Source organism: Nomascus leucogenys, chromosome 10 (assembly GCF_006542625.1).
Source record: "Nomascus leucogenys isolate Asia chromosome 10, Asia_NLE_v1, whole genome shotgun sequence".
Classification (NCBI taxonomy): Eukaryota; Metazoa; Chordata; class Mammalia; order Primates; family Hylobatidae; genus Nomascus; species Nomascus leucogenys.
The window spans coordinates 56,165,761-56,185,027 of NC_044390.1; the positions used below are offsets into that span (position 1 = coordinate 56,165,761).

Below are 19,267 nucleotides of genomic sequence, written 5' to 3' on the forward strand. Positions count from 1 at the left end.
TGGGAATCTCCAAATTGTTTCTGACCCAAGGTTGGGAATAACTTTGAAAAAGGAGGAAAACAAGGCAAAAGTCTGTTGAATATTAGAGAGAGAGGAAAGCTTAATAATAGGAGTTGCTTAAGTTTGATGAAGCAGTTGAGATAAAAGAAATGGAAACTTCAGGAAATAAATAGAGCAATTTCCAGCCGGGTGCAGTGGCTCACGCCTGTAATCCCAGCACTTTGGGAGGCAGAGGCGGTTGGATCACGAGGTCAGGAGATCAAGACCATCCTGGCTAACATAGTGAAACCCCGTCTCTACTGAAAATACAAAAAATTAGCCGGGTGCGGTGGCGGGTGCCTATAGTCCCGGCTACTCGGGAGGCTGAGGCAGGAGAATGGCATGAACCCAGGAGGCGGAGCTTGCAGTAAGCGGCGATGGCGCCACTGCACTCTGGCCTGGGCGACAGAGTGAAACTCTGTCTCAAAAAAAAAAAAAAAAAAAAAGAGCAATTTCCACTTCCATGATCTGATTAAACAACAGCAATATCTGGCTCTGAGGCTTTGAGCCTTGCAATCATGGATATAGCTTCAGCCCTAGGACAACTGGCACTTTTCTAGTTTCCCTCCCAAAGAATTCTTCAGAGCCCTCTTTATGTCCTTATTCCTCAGGCTGTAGATGAAGGGGTTCAGCATGGGGGTGACCACAGTGTACATCACTGAGGCTATTGCACCTGAGTGTGAGTTGTGGGTTGCAGCCGAGCTAAGGTACACTCCTAGGCTCGTACAATAAAACAAGGAGACAACTGAGAGGTGAGATGCACAGGTGGAAAATGCCTTGTACTTCCCTTGAGCTGATGAGATTGCACATATGGAGGAAACTATCTTAGAGTAAGAGTAAAGGATCCCAGCGAGACATCCTCCACCCAGCAGCACAGCTGCCAAATACATCGCCATGTCATTAAGAAAGGTGTCAGAACAGGCAAGGTGGATGACCTGATTAAGTTCACAGAAAAAGTGGGGGATTTCCAACTCTCTGCATAAGGACAACCGCAGCACCATTAAGCTATGTAATAAGGAATGCAAGACACTCATGATCCAGGACGCCAGAACCAGCAGTCCACAGAGTTGAGGGTTCATGATGACCGTGTAGTGCAGGGGGTGACAGATGGCCACAAACCGGTCATAGGCCATCACAGTTAGGAGGAAGCTGTCCAATCCTACAAAATGTATGAAAAAGTACATCTGGGTGATGCAGCCTGCATAGGTGATGACTTTGCTCTGTGTCTGGATATTCACCAGCATCTTTGGGACCGTGGTGGAAGCAAAACAGATGTCTACAAAGGACAGGTTGGAGAGGAAGAAGTACATGGGGGTGTGGAGGTGGGAGCATAAAATGATAACCAGGATGATAAGCCAGTTTCCAAATACAGTGATGAGGTACATGGAAAAGAACACTCCAAAGAGAAATCGTTGCAGTCTGTGTTCTTCTGAAAATCCCAGAAGTCGAAATTCTGAAATTTGTGTATCATTCTCTGGTTCCATGTGGTGGAGGTGACTATCAAAAAAAAAAAAAAAAGAGAGAAAATACATGACATAAGCATGCTTTATTCACCCATCAGAAAAGCTATTATTTATATCCTATAGTCAACAAGTTAATTTCTATATTTTGTGTGTGGATCTGGTCTTCTTTATGAGATCTCCCATCCCATCTGTGCTTAGGAATTCCTTTCCCATGATGCTCAACCTTTCCCCAAATGGTCATGTATTTAAAAACTTTGCCAGGTGCCGTGGCTCACGCCTGTAATCCCAGCACTTTGGGAGGCAGAGGCTGGCGGATCACCTGAAGTCGGGAGTTTGAGACCAGCCTGACCAACATGGAGAAAACCCATCTCTACTAAAAATACAAAATTAGCCGGATGTGGTGGTGCGTGCCTGTAATCCCAGCTACTCGGGAGGTTGAGGCAGGAAAATCGTTTGAACCTGGGAGGCGGAGGTTGCAGGGAGCCAAGATGGCACCATTGCGTTCCATCCAGCCTGGGCTACAAGAGCAAAACTCCGTCTCAGACAAAACAAAACAAAAACCAATACTTTAATGATAAATTCTTTCATGGATTTGAGGAATTTAAATTGAGTGTTGTCTATGTTCCAGGCTCTGTCTAGACAATGAGTGAACAATGCTGAAAAACAAAAGTCCCTGCAGTGAAGTATGGAGAAGAATACAAGTAAATCACATGCTATGTCAGATGGTGACCAGGGCTAATAAGAAAAGGAAAGAAGGTAAAAAGGAGAGGGTGGATAGAGGATGTTAATTTTCCTAGGTGTTCAGAGAATACTAGCAGTCAAGGTGACAAGTGCCCAACAACAGTGGATTGGACAAAGAAACTGTGGTACTTACACACCATGGAATACTAGGCAGCCATAAAAAAGAATAAAATCATGTCCTTTCCAGCTACATGGATGAAGCTAGAGGCCGTTATTCTGAGCGACCTAATGCAAGAACAGAAAACCAAATATCGCATGTTCTCACTTATAAATGATAGCTAAACATCGAATATACATGAACATAAAGATGGGAACAATTGACACTGGAGACCACTGGACAGAGGATGGAGGGAGGGGGATGTGAGCTGAAGAACCACCTGTTGGGTCCTATGCTTACCTCCTGAGTGATGAGATTGTTAGGACCCGAAGCCTCAGCATCACACAATGTACCCGTGTAACAAACCTGCACATGCACCCTTTAATCTATAATAAAAGCTGAAATTTTTAAAAAGAGAAATGAGATCTCAAGGAAGACAGGGCGGGAGCCATGAGGATATCTGGGAATGTGTGTGCCCAGCAGAAAGAATGGCCACTGCAAAGGTGCAGAGGAAGGTTTCAGATGTTCAAGGCCAACAAGGAAGCCAGTGTGGCAGGGAAATCTGTGAGAAGTAAGTGATGGGAGATGGTGTCAGAAGATGTTGCACTATAAGGTGACTTCATTGCTGCTGAAGCTCCAAAATACAGGAAGTCCCTCTGCCCAGCTTTTGTTTTGTTTTGTTTGGTTTTGAGACAGAGTCTCACTCTGTTGGCCAGGCTGGAGTACAGTGGCATTATGTGGGTTCACTGCAACCTCCGCCTCCTGGGTTCAAGCGATTCTCCTGCCTCAGCCTCCCAAGTAGCTGGGACTACAGGTGCCTGCCATCACGCCTGGCTAATTTTTTTGCATTTTTAGTAGAGGCGGGGTTTCACCGTGTTAGCCAGGATGGTCTTGATCTCCTGACCTCGTGATCCGCCTGCCTCGGCCTCCCAAAGTGCTGGGACTACAGGCGTGAGCCACTGCGTCCCTCTACTCTTAAAAGGGATATCTCTACCTCATTTGTATGTCATATTCTTTTATGCCTAGGTCTTTGCAACTTTAATTATTTATCCATGTTGAAAACATTAAATTATTGCTACTTCATATCTTGTTTCAGTTAATTAGCAAGACTCCTTTCAATTCTGTTTAATGATGTTATTTTGAAATCACTCTCCCCACTAAAGACAGACACACACATGCACAGTTAGCACAGACACACACACGGGCACACACTTGAAGCTGAATGAGGACTCTTGGGACTGTGTTTATAGCAAGCTATTCTCACCTCCAGTCACACTATTAATATTAGAGAGGAATGGAAATGAAGCAAGCTTTCAATATCAGATTATCTTTCCATTTTTTTGTATGGTCATGTTCTGTCTTCTGTTTAAAGAAAACATAAAAAATTATAAAAACAACAATTTTGCTTGATAAACATACAGAGGAGAATTAAATAAAACCCAAGGGGGAAAAAATCTAATAACCTCAGATAATTCCTGAGAGACCAGGAAGAAGAAATAGCTTGCTTGAATGAATTAATGGCATTCGCAGTGACCTGGATAAGATTGGAGACAATTATTCTTTTTTTTTTTTTTTGAGACAAAGTCTCCCTCTTGTGCCCCAGGCTGGAGTGCAATGGCACAGTCTCAGCTCACTGCAACCCGGGTTCAAGTGACTCTCATGTCTCGGCCTCCCGAGTAGCTGGGATTATAGGTGACTGCCACCACGCCCGGCTAATTTTTGTAGTTTTAGTAGAGATGGGGTTTCACCATGTTGACCAGGCTGGTCTCGAACTCCTGATCGAAGGTGATCTGCCCGCCTCAGCCTCCCAAAGTGCTGGGATTACAGGCGTGAGCCATCGCACCCGGCTGGAGACAATTATTCTAAGTGAAGTAACTCAGGAATGGAAAACCAAACTGTATATTCTCACCCATAAGTGGGAGCTAAGTTATGAGGATGCAAAGGCATAAGAATGACTCAATGGACTTTGGGGACACGGGGAAAAGGGTGGGAAGGGGGTGAGGGATAAAAGACTACAAATTGTGTGCAGTGTACGCTGCTTGGGTGATGGGTGCACCAAAATCTCACAAATCACCAATAAGAACTTACTCATGTAACCAAATACCACTTGTTCCCCAATAACCTATGGCAATAAAAAAATTAATAAAAAAAAAGAAAAAGCTTCCTTGGTTACGGCCACACTCCAACTCCCAATATTCTCCTTGATACGCCACCAAAATAATAGAAGATAAAAAACAAATTAGTCCAAAAGATAAAAGTCATGAAATCTTTTTGGGGCCAAGACACTTAGAGATTGAACATACCCATGGAAAGAATGGGCAAAGGAAATAAACCAACAATTCAACCAAGAACAAACAAATTTGGGCATTTTTAATATATGAAACAGTAAAAATCTTGTTTTTCCTGTAGCCTATTTCATATTGATTTGGAAAATTGGTTTTTATATGGTCCGACAGAAGATGAAGAGGCGGGCACGTTTTCTCAGGCAGAGTTTCCCTCTTGTTGCCCGGGCTGGAGTGCAATGGCGTGGTCTCGGCTCACTGCAACCTCCATCTCCGGGGTTTGAGCGATTCTCCTGCCTCAGTCTCCCGAGTAGCTGGGATTACAGGCATGCGCCACCACGCCCGGCTAATTTTGTATTTTTAGCAGAGATGGGGTTTCGCCATGTTAGTCGGGCTGGTTTCAAACTCTTGACCTCAAGTCATCTACCCGCCTCGGCCTCCCAAAGTGCTGGGATTATTGGCGTGAGCCACCACGCTGGCTGGCAATCTATTCTTTGCTATTTTTTTGGGTTTTGCATTTTGATCTCTTTATTTACAATCCCACGGGCACACTCTAGTTCTGGTTCTGGTCTTCTTGCAACATGCAAAGGCTTCGCTGATATTACTACATAAAATTCTGCACACACTGTGACAAGTCCTTTTACACTGAAATGCCTTCTTCATGCAATTAATCCCTGAGGACATTGTGTCATACACACATTTATTTCATTGTATTCTGTCTTCATCATTCTCATGCCAAATATAAATGAGCGGGGACTTAACTTGCTTTGTTCACTTTTGTGTTTTCACAAACGTATATGAATACATGTGCATTGTATAGAAACACATTTTAAGAAAATGAGAAGTAATGAGATGAAAAGAATGGCAAGAGAATAAAATCAGTTTAAATATAGTGGTTTCAAAATAACAATATATTAAATAAAATCAAAAGAAGCAGCAGTAATGAACTGAAACGAGACACGGAATAGCAGTAATTTAATGATTTCAGTGTGGATAAATATAGTTGCAAAGACCTAGGCATAAGAGAATATAACATACAACTGACGTAGAAATATTCCTTTTAAGAATAAAGGGATCTAGACTCAATATATTCCAAAAGATGACTCAGAATACAGAGGTCAGAACACAGGCAGCATATGAAAATAAACAGGAGATGCATTTCAATTCATGGGACATGGAGCCAATTTATTAAAATATAAACATAAAACACCAGGACAAGGCTGGGTGTGGTGGCTCATGCCTCTAATTCCAGCACTTTGGGAGACCAAGGCAGAAGCATCACTTGAGGTCGGGAGTTCAAGACTAGCCTGGCCAACATGGAGAAACCCCGTCTCTACCAAAAAATACAAAAATTAGCCGGGCGTGGTGGCGCATGTCTGTAGTCCCAGCTACTTGGGAGGCTGAGACAGGAGAATCGCTTGAACCTGGGAGGTGGAGGTTGCAGTGAGCCAAGATCGTGCTACTGCACTCCCGCTTCGGCACAGAACATGACTCTGTCTCAAAACAAAACAAAACAAAACAAAACACAGACCTAGTCATAAGAGAATATACTGTATAATTGAGCGAGAGGTATCTAAATTTATAGTTTTATCTTACATAAACATGGATCACATATGTTTATAAAAGATAAAGGTGATCTTTAGTCAAATGAAGAAGAAGAATGCCTTCCAAATGATGGTCAAAGACAGTGCGACTTGTAGAAATAGATTGAACGACAAAATGACAAAAGCGCAATTACAAATAACACAGATGAAAATAAACTGGAAATGTATTAAAGGCCATTTATTTACTCAAATGATGCAGAAGAACTTTGTATGTTTATAAAAGCAATCGGGGTAATGGGTGCAGCAAAACAACATGGCACATGGATACATATGTAACAAACCTGCACATTGTGCACATGTACCCTAAAACCTAAAGTATAATAATAAAAAAATAAAAAAATAAAAAAAGCAATCAGGGGAACACAGTATGACAGATAGATTTGACCACACAAAACTTACAAACTTTCATATATCTATACATGTATAGATGCATCTATATGTACATAAAATATGCAGTACATCTATATGTGCATAAAATAACTAAATGTTAAACTGCAAAGGTGGTGGTATATACTCAAATATACCCCACCTTAACTCCAATTCCTTTTATTGTTTTGTGAGATAAGGTCTGGTTCTGTCACCCAGGCTGCAGTGCAGTGGCATGATCTCAGCTCACTGCAACCTCTGCCTCCTGGGCTTAAGCCATCCTCCCACCTTAGCCTCCCAGTAGCTGGGACTGCACGTGCATGCCACCATGCCTGGCTAATTTTTGTGTTTATTTTTGTAGAAATGGGATTTCACCATGTTGCCCAGGCTGGTCTCGAACTCCTGAGCTCGAGCGATCTGCCCACCTCAGCCTCCCAAAGTGCTGGGATTATGGGCATTAGCCACCCTGCCTGGCCTAAAACTCCAATTCTTATGTTTGAAAGAATGCAATCAAAAACAGAAATAAAGACACTGCAAACAAACCCACTCCGTGAAAGCAAAGCACTCACACAGACAATTTGCAATTGAGAAAGTAAATGTCTAACAAACCCACAAATATGTTCAGACTCAGCAGTGAAGAAATAATTGCAAATAAAGCTCTTTAGTGTACCCTTTTCCACCTACCCAATGTATACTTTTTCCATCTGACTATCTAGCATGAAGGGAGATTACTGCAAAACGTATGCCTCACGAACTACTGTTGTAAGGTAGCATTAGCAAACAATCCACTGGTCTGGATCTTTCTCACCAGTGTGGAAGCATGCTCAAATATACTCCATCTTAAAAACAAAAAGGAGACCAGGCACAGTGTCTCATGCCTGTAATCCCAGCACTTTGGGAGGTCGAGGCAGGCGGATCACAAGGTCAGGAGTTCAAGACCATCCTGGCTAACACAGTGAGAGAAACCTCGTCTCTACTAAAAATACAAAAAATTAGCTGGGCGTGGTGGTAGGCGCCTGTAGTCTCAGCTACTCAGGAGGCTGAGGTAGGAGAATCGCTTGAACCTGGGAAGCGGAGGTTGCAGTGAGCCGAGATTGCCCCACTGCACTCCAGCCTGGGCGACAGAGCCAGATTCCATCTCAAAAAAAAAAGAATGCGCTCACATCAGTGTGTATCCCTCCACAGCCAATACCCTATTTGTCTGCTTCCGAAAATTGCAGAGATTCATGGACATTTGTTCTCAAATATACATAGAGTGTTTCTACTGGAACCACTCTATGCCTACAGTTCTCTCTTCTCATTATGCTTCCATCACTTAAATATCAACAGTGAGCAGTACATTGCTGATGTCAATGTTTATGTCCCTTTTTAGCGTCATAAACAAAAGCCTGAATTAATTAAGCAGACAAGCAAAAAAAAAAAAAAAACCCACTGCAATCTCTGGGCTCTGGACTAGGCTGTACTGACTCTCAAGTGACCTCAGAAAAATGTTCTCTGTTTCTATTCTCTCTGAAGCTTTTCTGAAGTAGCTACTGGGCTGTCCGACTCACCTGGATGGGATCTCTCAGAGGAAAGGCTCTGTGTGGGAATTCAAATTCTTCTCTGAATGGTTGATGGTGGAGATTGAAACTCTGTCGCCAGACAAGACAGCAGGAAGGAGTCAAGCACTGGTCCCTGAGGTAGACCTAGCACTCCAGAATAAATAATCACGTGTGTCCCTTCCAGCCCAAAGTTGTACACGCTGAGGGACAACAGTGATATTTATAGCTCCCCGTATCTGCTCGTTAGGCACATAGCTTATTATTCAGACCCTGAGCACATCATTTTCCTGTGGGACGTTGCTTTGCACAGAAAGGAATTTTTTCTTGCAGATTCTTTAAGAGTCCAAGTTAAAAGTTAGGTGCATCATGAGAACACATAGACACAGGGAGGGGAACATCACACACCGGGGCCTGTCAGGGGGTGGGGGACAAGGGGAGGGAGAGTATTAGGACAAATACCTGATACATCCAGGGCTTAAAACCTAGATGACGGGTTGATAGGTGCAGCAAACCACCATGGCACATGTATACTTATGTAACCAACCTGCATGCTCTGCACATGAATCCCAGCACTTAAAGTAAAATAAAATAAAATAAAATAAAATAAAATAAAATAAAATAAGTCAGGTGCATCTAGTCTTTATTATTCCTTCTCCATGAGCTCTCCTGCTTCCCAGAGGTCTAATCTCCCATCACCTTGTCCCAACCCTGAGAGAAAGTTTCCCCGGAACTCGAAGAATGAAGAACCTCCCCTGACTAGGTTTCTTGGATTTCCAAAGCATTGACATGGTGGGCACAGCCCTCACCCCGATACCTCCAGAAAATTGTTATTGTTTTCTTCAACAAGGGAGAGAACTATATTCCTTTGATATAAAATCATAGATACTGTACTCCTTGGCTTCATAACACTTTTGATGAAAAAATAAGGAGATCCATGCTTGTGACACAAGTCAAGAGCTGTCCTCCTCCTCCATTTATAAAACATTTATTAGGCCCACAGTGGCTCACGCCTGTAAACCCAGGACTTTGGGAGGCCAAGGTGGGTGGATCACTTGAGGTCAGAAGTTCAAGACAAGCCTGACCAACATGGTGAAACCCCGTCTCTACTAAAAATACAAACATTAGCCAGGTGTGGTGGCGCATGCCTGTAATCCCAGCTACTCGGGAGGCTGAGGCACGAGAATCACTTTAACCTGGGAGGTGGAGGTTGCAGTGAGCCAAGATCATATCTGGTGAAATGTTGCTTGTCACAACTGGGGAGGTGCTACTGGTGCCTAGTGTGTTGAGTCCTGGGATGCTGCTCCACAACCTATAATACATGTGACAGCCCCCACCACAAACAACTACCCAGCACAAATGTCAAAAGTGAGTAGGTTGGGTAGCTTTATTAAAGACAAGCACTTCTGCAATTTCGTTGTGTAAGAATCACTTGGAGAGCTTGTTCAAGTGCAGGTGCTAATTTGTCAGGGCTGGGGTGGGCCCAGAGATGCTCCATTGGTAACCATCTCCCAATTGATGTGGTTGCTGCCAGTTTTTGCTCTGTGGACCACTCTTTGAGTATTAAGGCAATGGCCAAGTTTTACAGTCAGGTGTAGATATTTTGAGGCCACCACCAACTGTTGGACTCAGTAGCTCAGTGCTATGATTTGCAGGGGTCCCTCAAAATTTATTGTTGGACACTTAGGCTGTTTCCATACTAAAATTCACAGTATTGTGAATACTGCTGCAATGAACATGGTAGTGCAGATTTCTTTTTGACATACTGAAGCGGCATCATTGTTTGGGGTAAATACTCGAGGTTCGTTGTCTCATGCCAAGGAAAGCAAGGACATGGATACACAAGAAGTGAGTTTAAGAGCAGAGGTTTAACAAGGAAGAGAAAAGTGAGAAGCTCTCATTCCTGCAGAGAGAGAGGGGCTCCAGAGTGGGTCTTCTGGCCCATGGCGAAGTGCAGGAGTTTTTTAGATGAGCTTGAGGAGGTGGTGTCTGATTTACATAGGGGATGAGAGATTGGTCGGACCAGGACGTTTGTGAGAAGAAGCTGCCCACCTCACCCTAATCTTTTATTATGCAGATGGAGTCTACCTGACCGGTGCCACGTTGCTGTTCCTTTACTGTACACGTGGTTGACAAAGAAAAGGAAGAGGGAGCCTCCATGTTGAACATGCCTGGCCCCCAGCTAGCCCTTTTTCTCTTGGCACAGCTGCCGGCATTCACTCACAAAAGCTTCCAGCTTGCTTATCTATGGCTGCAGCTCGATTTTACAGGCTGCTCTTTGTTAGAAAAGAAATGATTTGGGGCTGCTTTTTGTTGAAAGGGAAACCTTACCAAGGACTCTCTTAGCCTCTCTAACTGCCTAAATAATTTCTTTTTAGCTCCTATATCAATACCAATTTTAATTCCTTTAAATATGTACTCAGAAGTGGGATTGCTGGATCGTATGGTAGTTCAATTTTTAATTTTTTTTTAGAAACCTCTTTAGTATTTTCCAAACTGTCTGTACTACTATACTTTCCCACCAACAATGTAGAGGTGTTCCCTTTTCTCTATATCCTTGCCAATACTTGTTATAATTTATCTTTTTATCAATAGCCATTCTAACAGATGTGAGATGATTTCTCATTGTGGTTTTATTTTGCATTTCCCTGATGGTTAGACACGATGAGCATTTTAAAATATACCTATTGGCCATTCATTCTCTTCTTTTAAGAAATGTCTGTTCAGATTATTTGCCTGTTTTTTCACTGGGTTATTTGTTTTCTTGCTATTGAGTTGTTTGAGTTCTTTATGTATTTTGGTTATTAGTCCCTTATCAGATACATGATTTGCAAATATTTTCTTCCAGCCTATGGGTTGCATCTTTACTCTGTGAATTGTTTCCATTCTGTGCAGAATCTTTTTAGTTTGATGCAATCTCACGTATCTATTTTTGCTTTTGTTGCCTGTGGTTTTAGAGTCTTATCCAAGAAATCATTGCTGAGACCAATGTCATGGAGTTGTCCCCCTACGTTTTCTTCTAGTAGCTTTACAGTTTCACTTCTTACATTTAAGTCTTTATTCATTTTGAGTTGATTTTTTTTTTTTTTTTTTTTTTTTTTGAGACGGAGTCTCGCTCTGTCGCCCAGGCTGGAGTGCAGTGGCGCAATCTTGGCTCACTGCAAGCTCCGCCTCCCGGGTTCATGCCATTCTCCTGCCTCAGCCTCTCCGAGTAGCTGGGACTACAGGCGCCCGCCACTACGCCCAGCTAATTTTTTTGTATTTTTAGTAGAGACGGGGTTTCACCATGGTCTCGATCTCCTGACCTCATGATCTGCCTGCCTCGGCCTCCCAAAGTGCTGGGATTACAAGCGTGAGCCACTGCGCCCAGCCTTGAGTTGATTTTTTAAATATGATTTGGGTTAAGGATCCAATTTTCATTCTTCTGCATGTGGATTTCCAGTTTTCCCAATACCATGTACTAAAGAGTCTGTCCTATTTCCATTGAACGTTTTGGCACCTTGATTGAAAATCAATTCACTGTAAATATTTAGGCTTATTTCTGGGCTTTCTATCGGCTTCATTAGTGGCTGTGTCTTTTAAAATGCCGGTACCATGCTGTTTATAATAAGATTGTTTTCTTAATTTCTTTTTCACATAGTTGGTTGTTAGTGTATAGAAACACTACTGATTTTTCGTATGTTGATTTTATATCCTACAACTTTACTGAATTTGTTTATCAATTCTAACAGTTTTTTGGCAGAATCTTTAAGATTTTCTTTTTTCTTTTCTTCTTTTTCTCTTTTTTTTTTTTAGTTGGAGTCTTGCTCTGTCACCCAGGCTGGAGTGCAGTGGCATGATCTCGGCTCACTGCAACATCTGCCTCCCAGGTTCAAGCAATTCTCCTGCCTTGGCCTCTTGAGTTGGGACTGGGACTATAGGCACGCACCACCGTCAGGCTAATTTTTGTATTTTTGGTAGAGACGGGGTTTCACCATGTTGGCCAGGCTAGTCTCAAACTCCTGACCTCAGGTGATCCACCCACCTCGGCCTCCCAAAGTCCTGGGATTACAGGTGTGAGCCACTGCACCTGGCCCAAGTTTTTCTTTATATAAAGTCATGTCATCAGCAAAGAGTGACAGTTTTACATTTGCCTTTCCTGTTTGGATGTCTTTTATTTCTCTTTATTGCCTAATTGTTCTGGCTAGGATTTCAAGTACTATGCTGAAAAGAGTGTGAATCCTTGTCTTGTTCCTGATCTTTCTTAGAGGAAAAGCTTTCAACTTTTCACCTTTGAGTATGATGTTAGCAAGAAAAGAGAAAGTGCTGGAATATGCGTCCAAACTCATCTATCTGTATATATCAAACACATGCAGTACTTGTATATTAATTATACTTCAGTAAAGCTGATACCCAGAATCTACAAGGAATTCAAACTATAATCAATGTAATAAACATATCCATAATTTCTCAGAGTATCCTGTGTCCTTTTCTTGTTTTGTTTTGGTGTTAAGAACACTTTAGGCTGGGCGCAGTGGCTCACGCTTGTAATCCCAGCACTTTGGGAGGCCTAGGCGGGTGGATCACGAGGTCAGGAGATCAAGACCACGGTGAAACCCCGTCTCTACTAAAAATACAAAAAAAATTAGCCGGGCGTGGTGGCGGGCGCCTGTAGTCCCAGCTACTCGGAGAGGCTGAGGGAGAAGAATGGCATGAACCCGGGAGGTGGAGCTTGCAGTGAGCCGAGATTGCGCCACTGCACTCCAGCCTGGGCGACAGAGCGAGACTCTGTCTCAAAAAAAAAAAAAAAAAAAAGAACACTTTAACACAAGGTATTAGTCTATTCTCACACTGCTAATAAAGATATACCTGAGACTGGGTAATTTATAAAGGAAAGAGGCTTAATGGACTTACAGTCCCACATGGCTGGGGAGGCCTCACAATCATGGTGGAAGGCGAATAAAAAGCAAAGTCATGTCTTACATGGCAGCAAGCAAGAGAGCTTGTGCAGGGGGGCTCTCATTTATAAAACCATCAGATCTCGTGAGATTTATTCACTACCACGAGAACAGTGCAGGGGAAACTGCCCCCATGATTCAATTATCCCCACCTGGCCCCACTCTTGATGACACATGGTGATTATTACAATTCAAGGTGAGATTTGGGTGGGGACACAGCAAAACCATATCAAGAACCAAAGCTGCGGTCCCATGTAAGAGTCAGATATAACTGTTTTGAGGCCTTTTCCAACAAGAATTCTATCATGCACCTCATGTCTGACTTCAGGAGGTCAAATGTTGGACTTGGTAGCTCAGCTTTTGCACAGGTTTACACATGCCTTTTGAGTACTTCTCTCCGGACAGGAAATGGAACTTTAGAAATTCCATCTACCTTAGGGAGTTTACTTGAGATGTAAATAATATTTTAAAGCTCATTGGAAAGTGCCTGCCACAGAGCAGATGTTTGATGGACAGCAGCTTGTGACTGTATCATAGTTTCTTATATTTACTAAGATCATTGTGACACCAGAAAGGTTTCTTGGGACAGGAAGTGAGTCTACCAGTGCTCTGCTTCTGGGAGACAGCAAGTTGTGCTTTTGAAGGAAGACCTCCTCCAGGACCCCACACAGGGAAGAGAGTGCTTGAGAGTTCGCCAGTTTATGCTTATTATTACACTGGCTTCAAATAGTCACATTAGAAATTTTTAGAATCTTTTAAAGCTGTCCTACTATCTTCTACTCTTTTTTTTTTTTTTTTTTTTTTTTTTTCGAGACAGAGTCTCGCTCTGTCACCCAGGCTGGAGTGCAGTGGCGCAATCTTGGCTCACTGCAAGCTCCGCCTCCCAGGTTCACGCCATTCTCCTGCCTCAGCCTCTCTGAGTAGCTGGGACTACAGGCGCCCCCCACCATGCCCGGCTAATTTTTTGTATTTTTAGTAGAGACGGGGTTTCGCCGTGGTCTCGATCTCCTGACCTCGTGATCCGCCCGCCTCGGCCTCCCAAAGTGCTGGGATTACAAGCGTGAGCCACCGCGCCCAGCCTCTTCTACTCTTAAGAATATCTATAAAGCTGATGTTTTGTGGTGCATCAAATTATTTCTTCAATTCTTCTAGGACCTCCTCCAACACTTCATAGAACTCTTACCTTCCCTGTTGCCAGTTTATAGTATATAATTCATAAACATTTAATGTCAACAGAAGGGAGAATGTCTCATGTGTCTGTTTCCCCGCCAGATATATTCTATATATCAGATACATTTTCACTTATTTATTAACTCTCCTGTTGTCTCAGGAGGATTTTTTTCTTCTCCACTCTCTGGGTCTTCATGAGAACTCAGTTGGGGAAGAGTGGATATCTCTTTAATGGTGGAGTTTGATCTCGAACATGTGACATGCTTTGTCCGGAAGAAAGAGCATGTCTCATTGGTCGTCACAGAGTCATGAGACAATGACTCATGAGCTATGAGATGTTCAATGCCTGAGAAGATGCTGTAAGAGGCATTGTGAGATCACTTCACTTCTCTTGATCTTCCTTTCTTCAATTGTCCTTGCTCTCCCAAATTCAAGAACTAACTAGATTTGGATAGTCACATGGACTAAAAGTGTTTGTCATTTCCAAAATATATGTGTCCTCATACCCGAAGTGAAAACTTCCCCAACATAGATTCTGATGTGTTCTTTTTTTTTTTTTTTTTTTTGAGATGGAGTTTCACTGTTGTTGTCCAGACTGGAGTGCAATGGTGGGTTTTCGGCTCACCACAACCTCTACCTCCTGGGTTCAAGCAATTCTCCTGCCTCAGCCTCCCAAGTGGCTGGGATTATAGGCATGTACCACCACGCTGGCTAATTTTGTATTTTTAGTAGAGATGGGGTTTCTCCATGTTGGTCAGGCTGGTCTTGAACTCCTGATCTCAGGTGATCCACCCGCCTCGGCCTCCCAAAGTGTTGGGATTACAGGTGTGAGCCACCGTGCCCGACACTCTGATGTGATTTTTAAAAAGCATGACATTAAACCATTTGGTATTGGGAATTTTTGTTATGCAAGAGTAACTTACTGACACAATAATCGATGTAAACAGAATTAGTGACATTCAGAATCATCTTTGCTTCTTTGTTTTTCACATTTGTTCTGATATTTGAAGGAAACATTCATGATTACCTGGTTTTCATGTTCGTTTCAGATAATTGTATTAAAATGAGTCTACTTTTAGATTTCCTTCTAGGCAACCAAGAGAGGTTGAAAAAACATGCGATTCGGAGAAATAAATTATGACCCTGTAGATTTTTGGGGAACAGGAGTTCAGTTACATGAGCAAGCTCTTTACTGGTGATTTGTGAGATTTTGGTGCACCCATTACTCGAGCAGTATAGACTGCACCCAATTTGTAGTCTTTTATTCCTCAACCCGCTCCTTTTTATGCTCTCTCCCCACAAAATCTATGGAAATAAAAACAAACAGCCCCTTTTGATGGCAGACTTGTTAATTTCCCCTTGTAACTTACTATAATAAATTTTGCTTTCTATGTTTAAAAAAAATTGTGACCCTGAATCCCGAGTCTCTATTCTCACAGGCAATAGCGGCCAGAAATTCAAACTATTGTGTGAGTTGATCCTTTCATCATGAAGATTGGAAGGAGTTGAGTGTAAAAGACATAAAGCAACTAATGATAAAGTAAATACAAACATTCTTCATTAATTTACACTTTAATGATTATGACACTTTTTTTGTAGGTGGAAGTATTAGTTAGGACAATAGAAAGAATCATGGTTGCAGGTAGCAGTGGGACATTTTAAACAGGAAGAACAATAGGATTCAATTTAATATAGACCATGATACAAAATCCTTCACCTGGATGAACAAATCTCATTACACAGAGAGACCAAGCTTTCACACTTCAATGAGTAGATGCACGTCATCAAAAACAAATGTTACACAGTAATGCAATGTATGATTGAACATTTTACTCCATCGTATTTAAGGTCATATCTGAATCTAAGGCCATATGAAGTCAATGGATTCAGGCAAATTTATCTCTCTGTGTAGATTACACCTGAAACATGTATTTGATGTGCAATTTTTTTTTTTTTTTTGAGACAGTGTCTCGCTCTGTCACCCAGGCTGGAGTGCAATGGCACGGTCTCGGCTCACTGCAGCCTCTGCCTCCTAGGTTGAAAAGATTCTCCTGCCTCAGCCTCCCAAGTAGCTGGGACTACAGGTGCGTGCCACCACACCCAGCTAAGTTTTGTATTTTTAGTAGAGGTGGGGTTTCGCCATGTTGGCCAGGCTGGTCTTGAACTCCTGACCTTGGGATCCACCCACCTTGGCCTCCCAAAGTGCTAGGATTACAGGCGTGAGCCACTGCTCCCAGCCTGCAATTTTTGTTCCATTCCTGCCCAGGGAATGTGGTAGGCACTGTGGACACTGGTCTGAATAGAGCACAGGATCCTAATGAGGAGAATAAAATGTGATGATGAGCTGTAAACACACTAATGTGTTAAAGTTTACATTGTCAAATGCAGCAGTCAAGTAGTGATAGGGAAAAGAATGGTGGACTCAGAAGAGAAAAACTGTGGTCTCAGATATTTACCTACAGTAAAATTACATTAATGAGGCTGGGCGCGGTGGCTCACACCTGTAATCCCAGCACTTTGGGAGGCCGAGGCGGGCGGATCACGAGGTCAGGAGATCGAGACCAGCCTAGTCAACATGGTGAAACCTGGTCTCTACTAAAAATACAAAAAATTAGCCGGGCATGATGGCAGGCGCCTGTAATCCCAGCTACTCCAGAGACTGAGGCAGGAGTATTGCTTGAACCTTGGAGGTGGAGGTTGCAGTGACCCAAGGTCGCACCATTGCACTCCAACCTGGGTGACAAGAGCGAAACTGTCTCAAAAAAAAAAAAAGATTACATTAATGACTTATAGTTGCCAAGTGTAATTTTTCTTTGCGCTAACACAGCTCACAACTCTATGGACTAATAGGAATCTCCACTTTGTTTCTGACCTTAGTTTGGGAATAACTTTGGAAAAGTAGGAAAATGACAAAAACAAAACAAAAACAAAAACAAAAAAAAAGGCGGGTGACCTGATTAAGTTTACAAAGCGTGGAATTTGGAAATCTGTGCAGAAGGGCAGTGACAACACCATGAAGCTATGTAATGAGGAATCCAGAGCACCAATAATCCAGGACACCAGAACCAGCAGTCCACAGAGCCCAGGGGCTCATGATGACCGTGTAGTGCAGAGGGTGACAGACGGCCACAAACCGGTCATAGGCCATCACGGTCAGGAGTAAGCTGTCCAATGCTGCAAAGAGTACAAAAAAGCACATCTGGGTGCTTGCATAGGTGATGACTCTGCTCTGTGTCTGGATGTTTATGAGCATCTTTGGGACTGTAGTGGAGATGAAACAGATGTCTGCAAAGGACAGGTTGGAGAGGAAGAAGTACATGGGGGTGTGGAGGTGGGAGTCTGAGATTGTGGCCAGGATGATGAGCACATTCCCGAGCACGGTGACCAGGTACATGGACAGGAACAGCCCAAAGAGGAAGGGCTGCGATTCTGGTTTCTCTGAAAGTCCCAGAAGAAGAAATTCTGAAATCTGTGTATCATTCCCTGGTTCTATGTGATTGATAATGACTTTCAAAATGAGAGAAAAAGAACTTGATGAAAGTGTGCATTACAAACCTATCAGAAACGCTGTCATTTATATTCTACTGTCAATAACTTAATTTTTAAAATAAATTTTATTTCTTTTTAAGTTGACAGAATTGTTTGTATTTGCTGTGTATAATATGATGTTTCGAAGTATATTTACATTGTGGATTGGCTAAATCTTGTCAATTAATATTAATTAATATCACCCCACACAGTCATCATTTTTATGGTGAAAATACTCTGCAACCACTCTCTTAGGATTTTTCACGAATACAATGTATTACCATTGACTAGAGTCAACATACTGTACAATAGATCTCTTGAACTTTTTTTAATTTAACTGTAATTTTGTATTCATTGACCATCATCTTCCCCAACAACCCCCCTCCCCCAATACTCCCAGGCTCTGATAACCTCCATTTTACAAGAAGTTAATTTCTACATTTTGCATGTGAATCTAGCCCCTGTTAGGGCATCCCTTTGACAATTCTGGTTAGGAATTCCTGTCCCACTCACAATCTTTCCCTGAATGCATGAACTCTGCAGTATTCATGAGAAAATTTTTAGGCATTTGAGGACTGTAAAGTGAATTCTGATGTGTTACAAATACTGGCTGGACATCGAATAATTAGTTCTATAAAACAAGTCACTACAGGCTGGGCGAGGTGGCTCACACGTGTAATCCCAGCATTTTGGGAGTCCGAGGAGGGTGGATCACCTGAGGTCAGGAGCTCGAGACCAGCCTGACCAATGTGGTGAATTCCCATCTCTACAAAAAATACAAAACAAACAAACAAACAAACAAACAAAAACAGCTGGATGTGGTGGCACGCACCTGTAGTCGCAGCTACTCTGGAGGTTGAGGCAGGAGAATCGCTTGAACCTAGGAGGTGGAGGTTGCAGTGAGCCAAGATCACGCCACTGCACTTCAGCCTGCGTGACACACCGAGACTCTGAAAAAAAAAAAAGTTGCTACAAATCAGTGACAGAGAAAGAATACAAACAAGAGAAATGCCATATGGTATCACCATATGGTATCCGATGGTGACAAATCCTTTGAAGAGGAAAAAAGAAATAAGAAGGAAAGTGTGGATGGGGTGTTATATTTTTTTTTACTGACCATTTTTTTACTGGTCATTGATGCAATATCAGCAGACCAGGTGACAATTGAACAGACACCATAGTGAAGGCAGGGCAGAAGTCCATAAATTATTGGGGTACAGTTGGTATTTGGTTACATGAGTAAGTTCTTTAGTGGTGATTTGTGAGATTCTAGTGCACCCATCACCCAAGCAATATACACTGCACCATATTTGTAGCCTTTTGTCCCTTACCCCCTTTCCACTCTTCCCCCCAAGTCCGCAAAGTCCATTGTATCATTCTTATGCCTTTTTGTCTTCATACTTTAGCTCCTACATATCAGTGAGAACATACAATATTTGGTTTTCCATTCCTGATTTAATTCACTTAGAATAATAGTCTCCAATCTCATCCAAGTCACTGCA

The 19,267-nt window shown here is 42.5% G+C and overlaps 1 protein-coding gene and 1 pseudogene across 1 annotated transcript; both read right to left on the reverse strand.

Moving 5' to 3' along the window:
- Nucleotides 1-575: 575 nt before the first annotated feature.
- Nucleotides 576-8,215, reverse strand: LOC100588656 (olfactory receptor 7A17-like). Its single transcript, XM_003275869.3, has 2 exons — nucleotides 8,143-8,215; nucleotides 576-1,536 (listed from the first exon to the last, which is right to left on the reverse strand). Exon 2 carries the CDS (start codon nucleotides 1,521-1,523, stop codon nucleotides 576-578), a length of 948 nt encoding a protein of 315 aa, XP_003275917.2. The 5' UTR covers nucleotides 1,524-1,536; nucleotides 8,143-8,215.
- Nucleotides 8,216-8,412: 197 nt separating this feature from the next.
- LOC100601740 lies at nucleotides 8,413-17,724 on the reverse strand (annotated as a pseudogene).
- Between the last annotated feature and the right edge of the window lie 1,543 nt (nucleotides 17,725-19,267).

Excerpts from the sequence above, each read along its gene's own strand:
- LOC100588656 (XM_003275869.3), bottom strand. The coding sequence starts at position 1,523 with ATGGAACCAGAGAATGATACACAAATTTCAGAATTTCGACTTCTGGGA.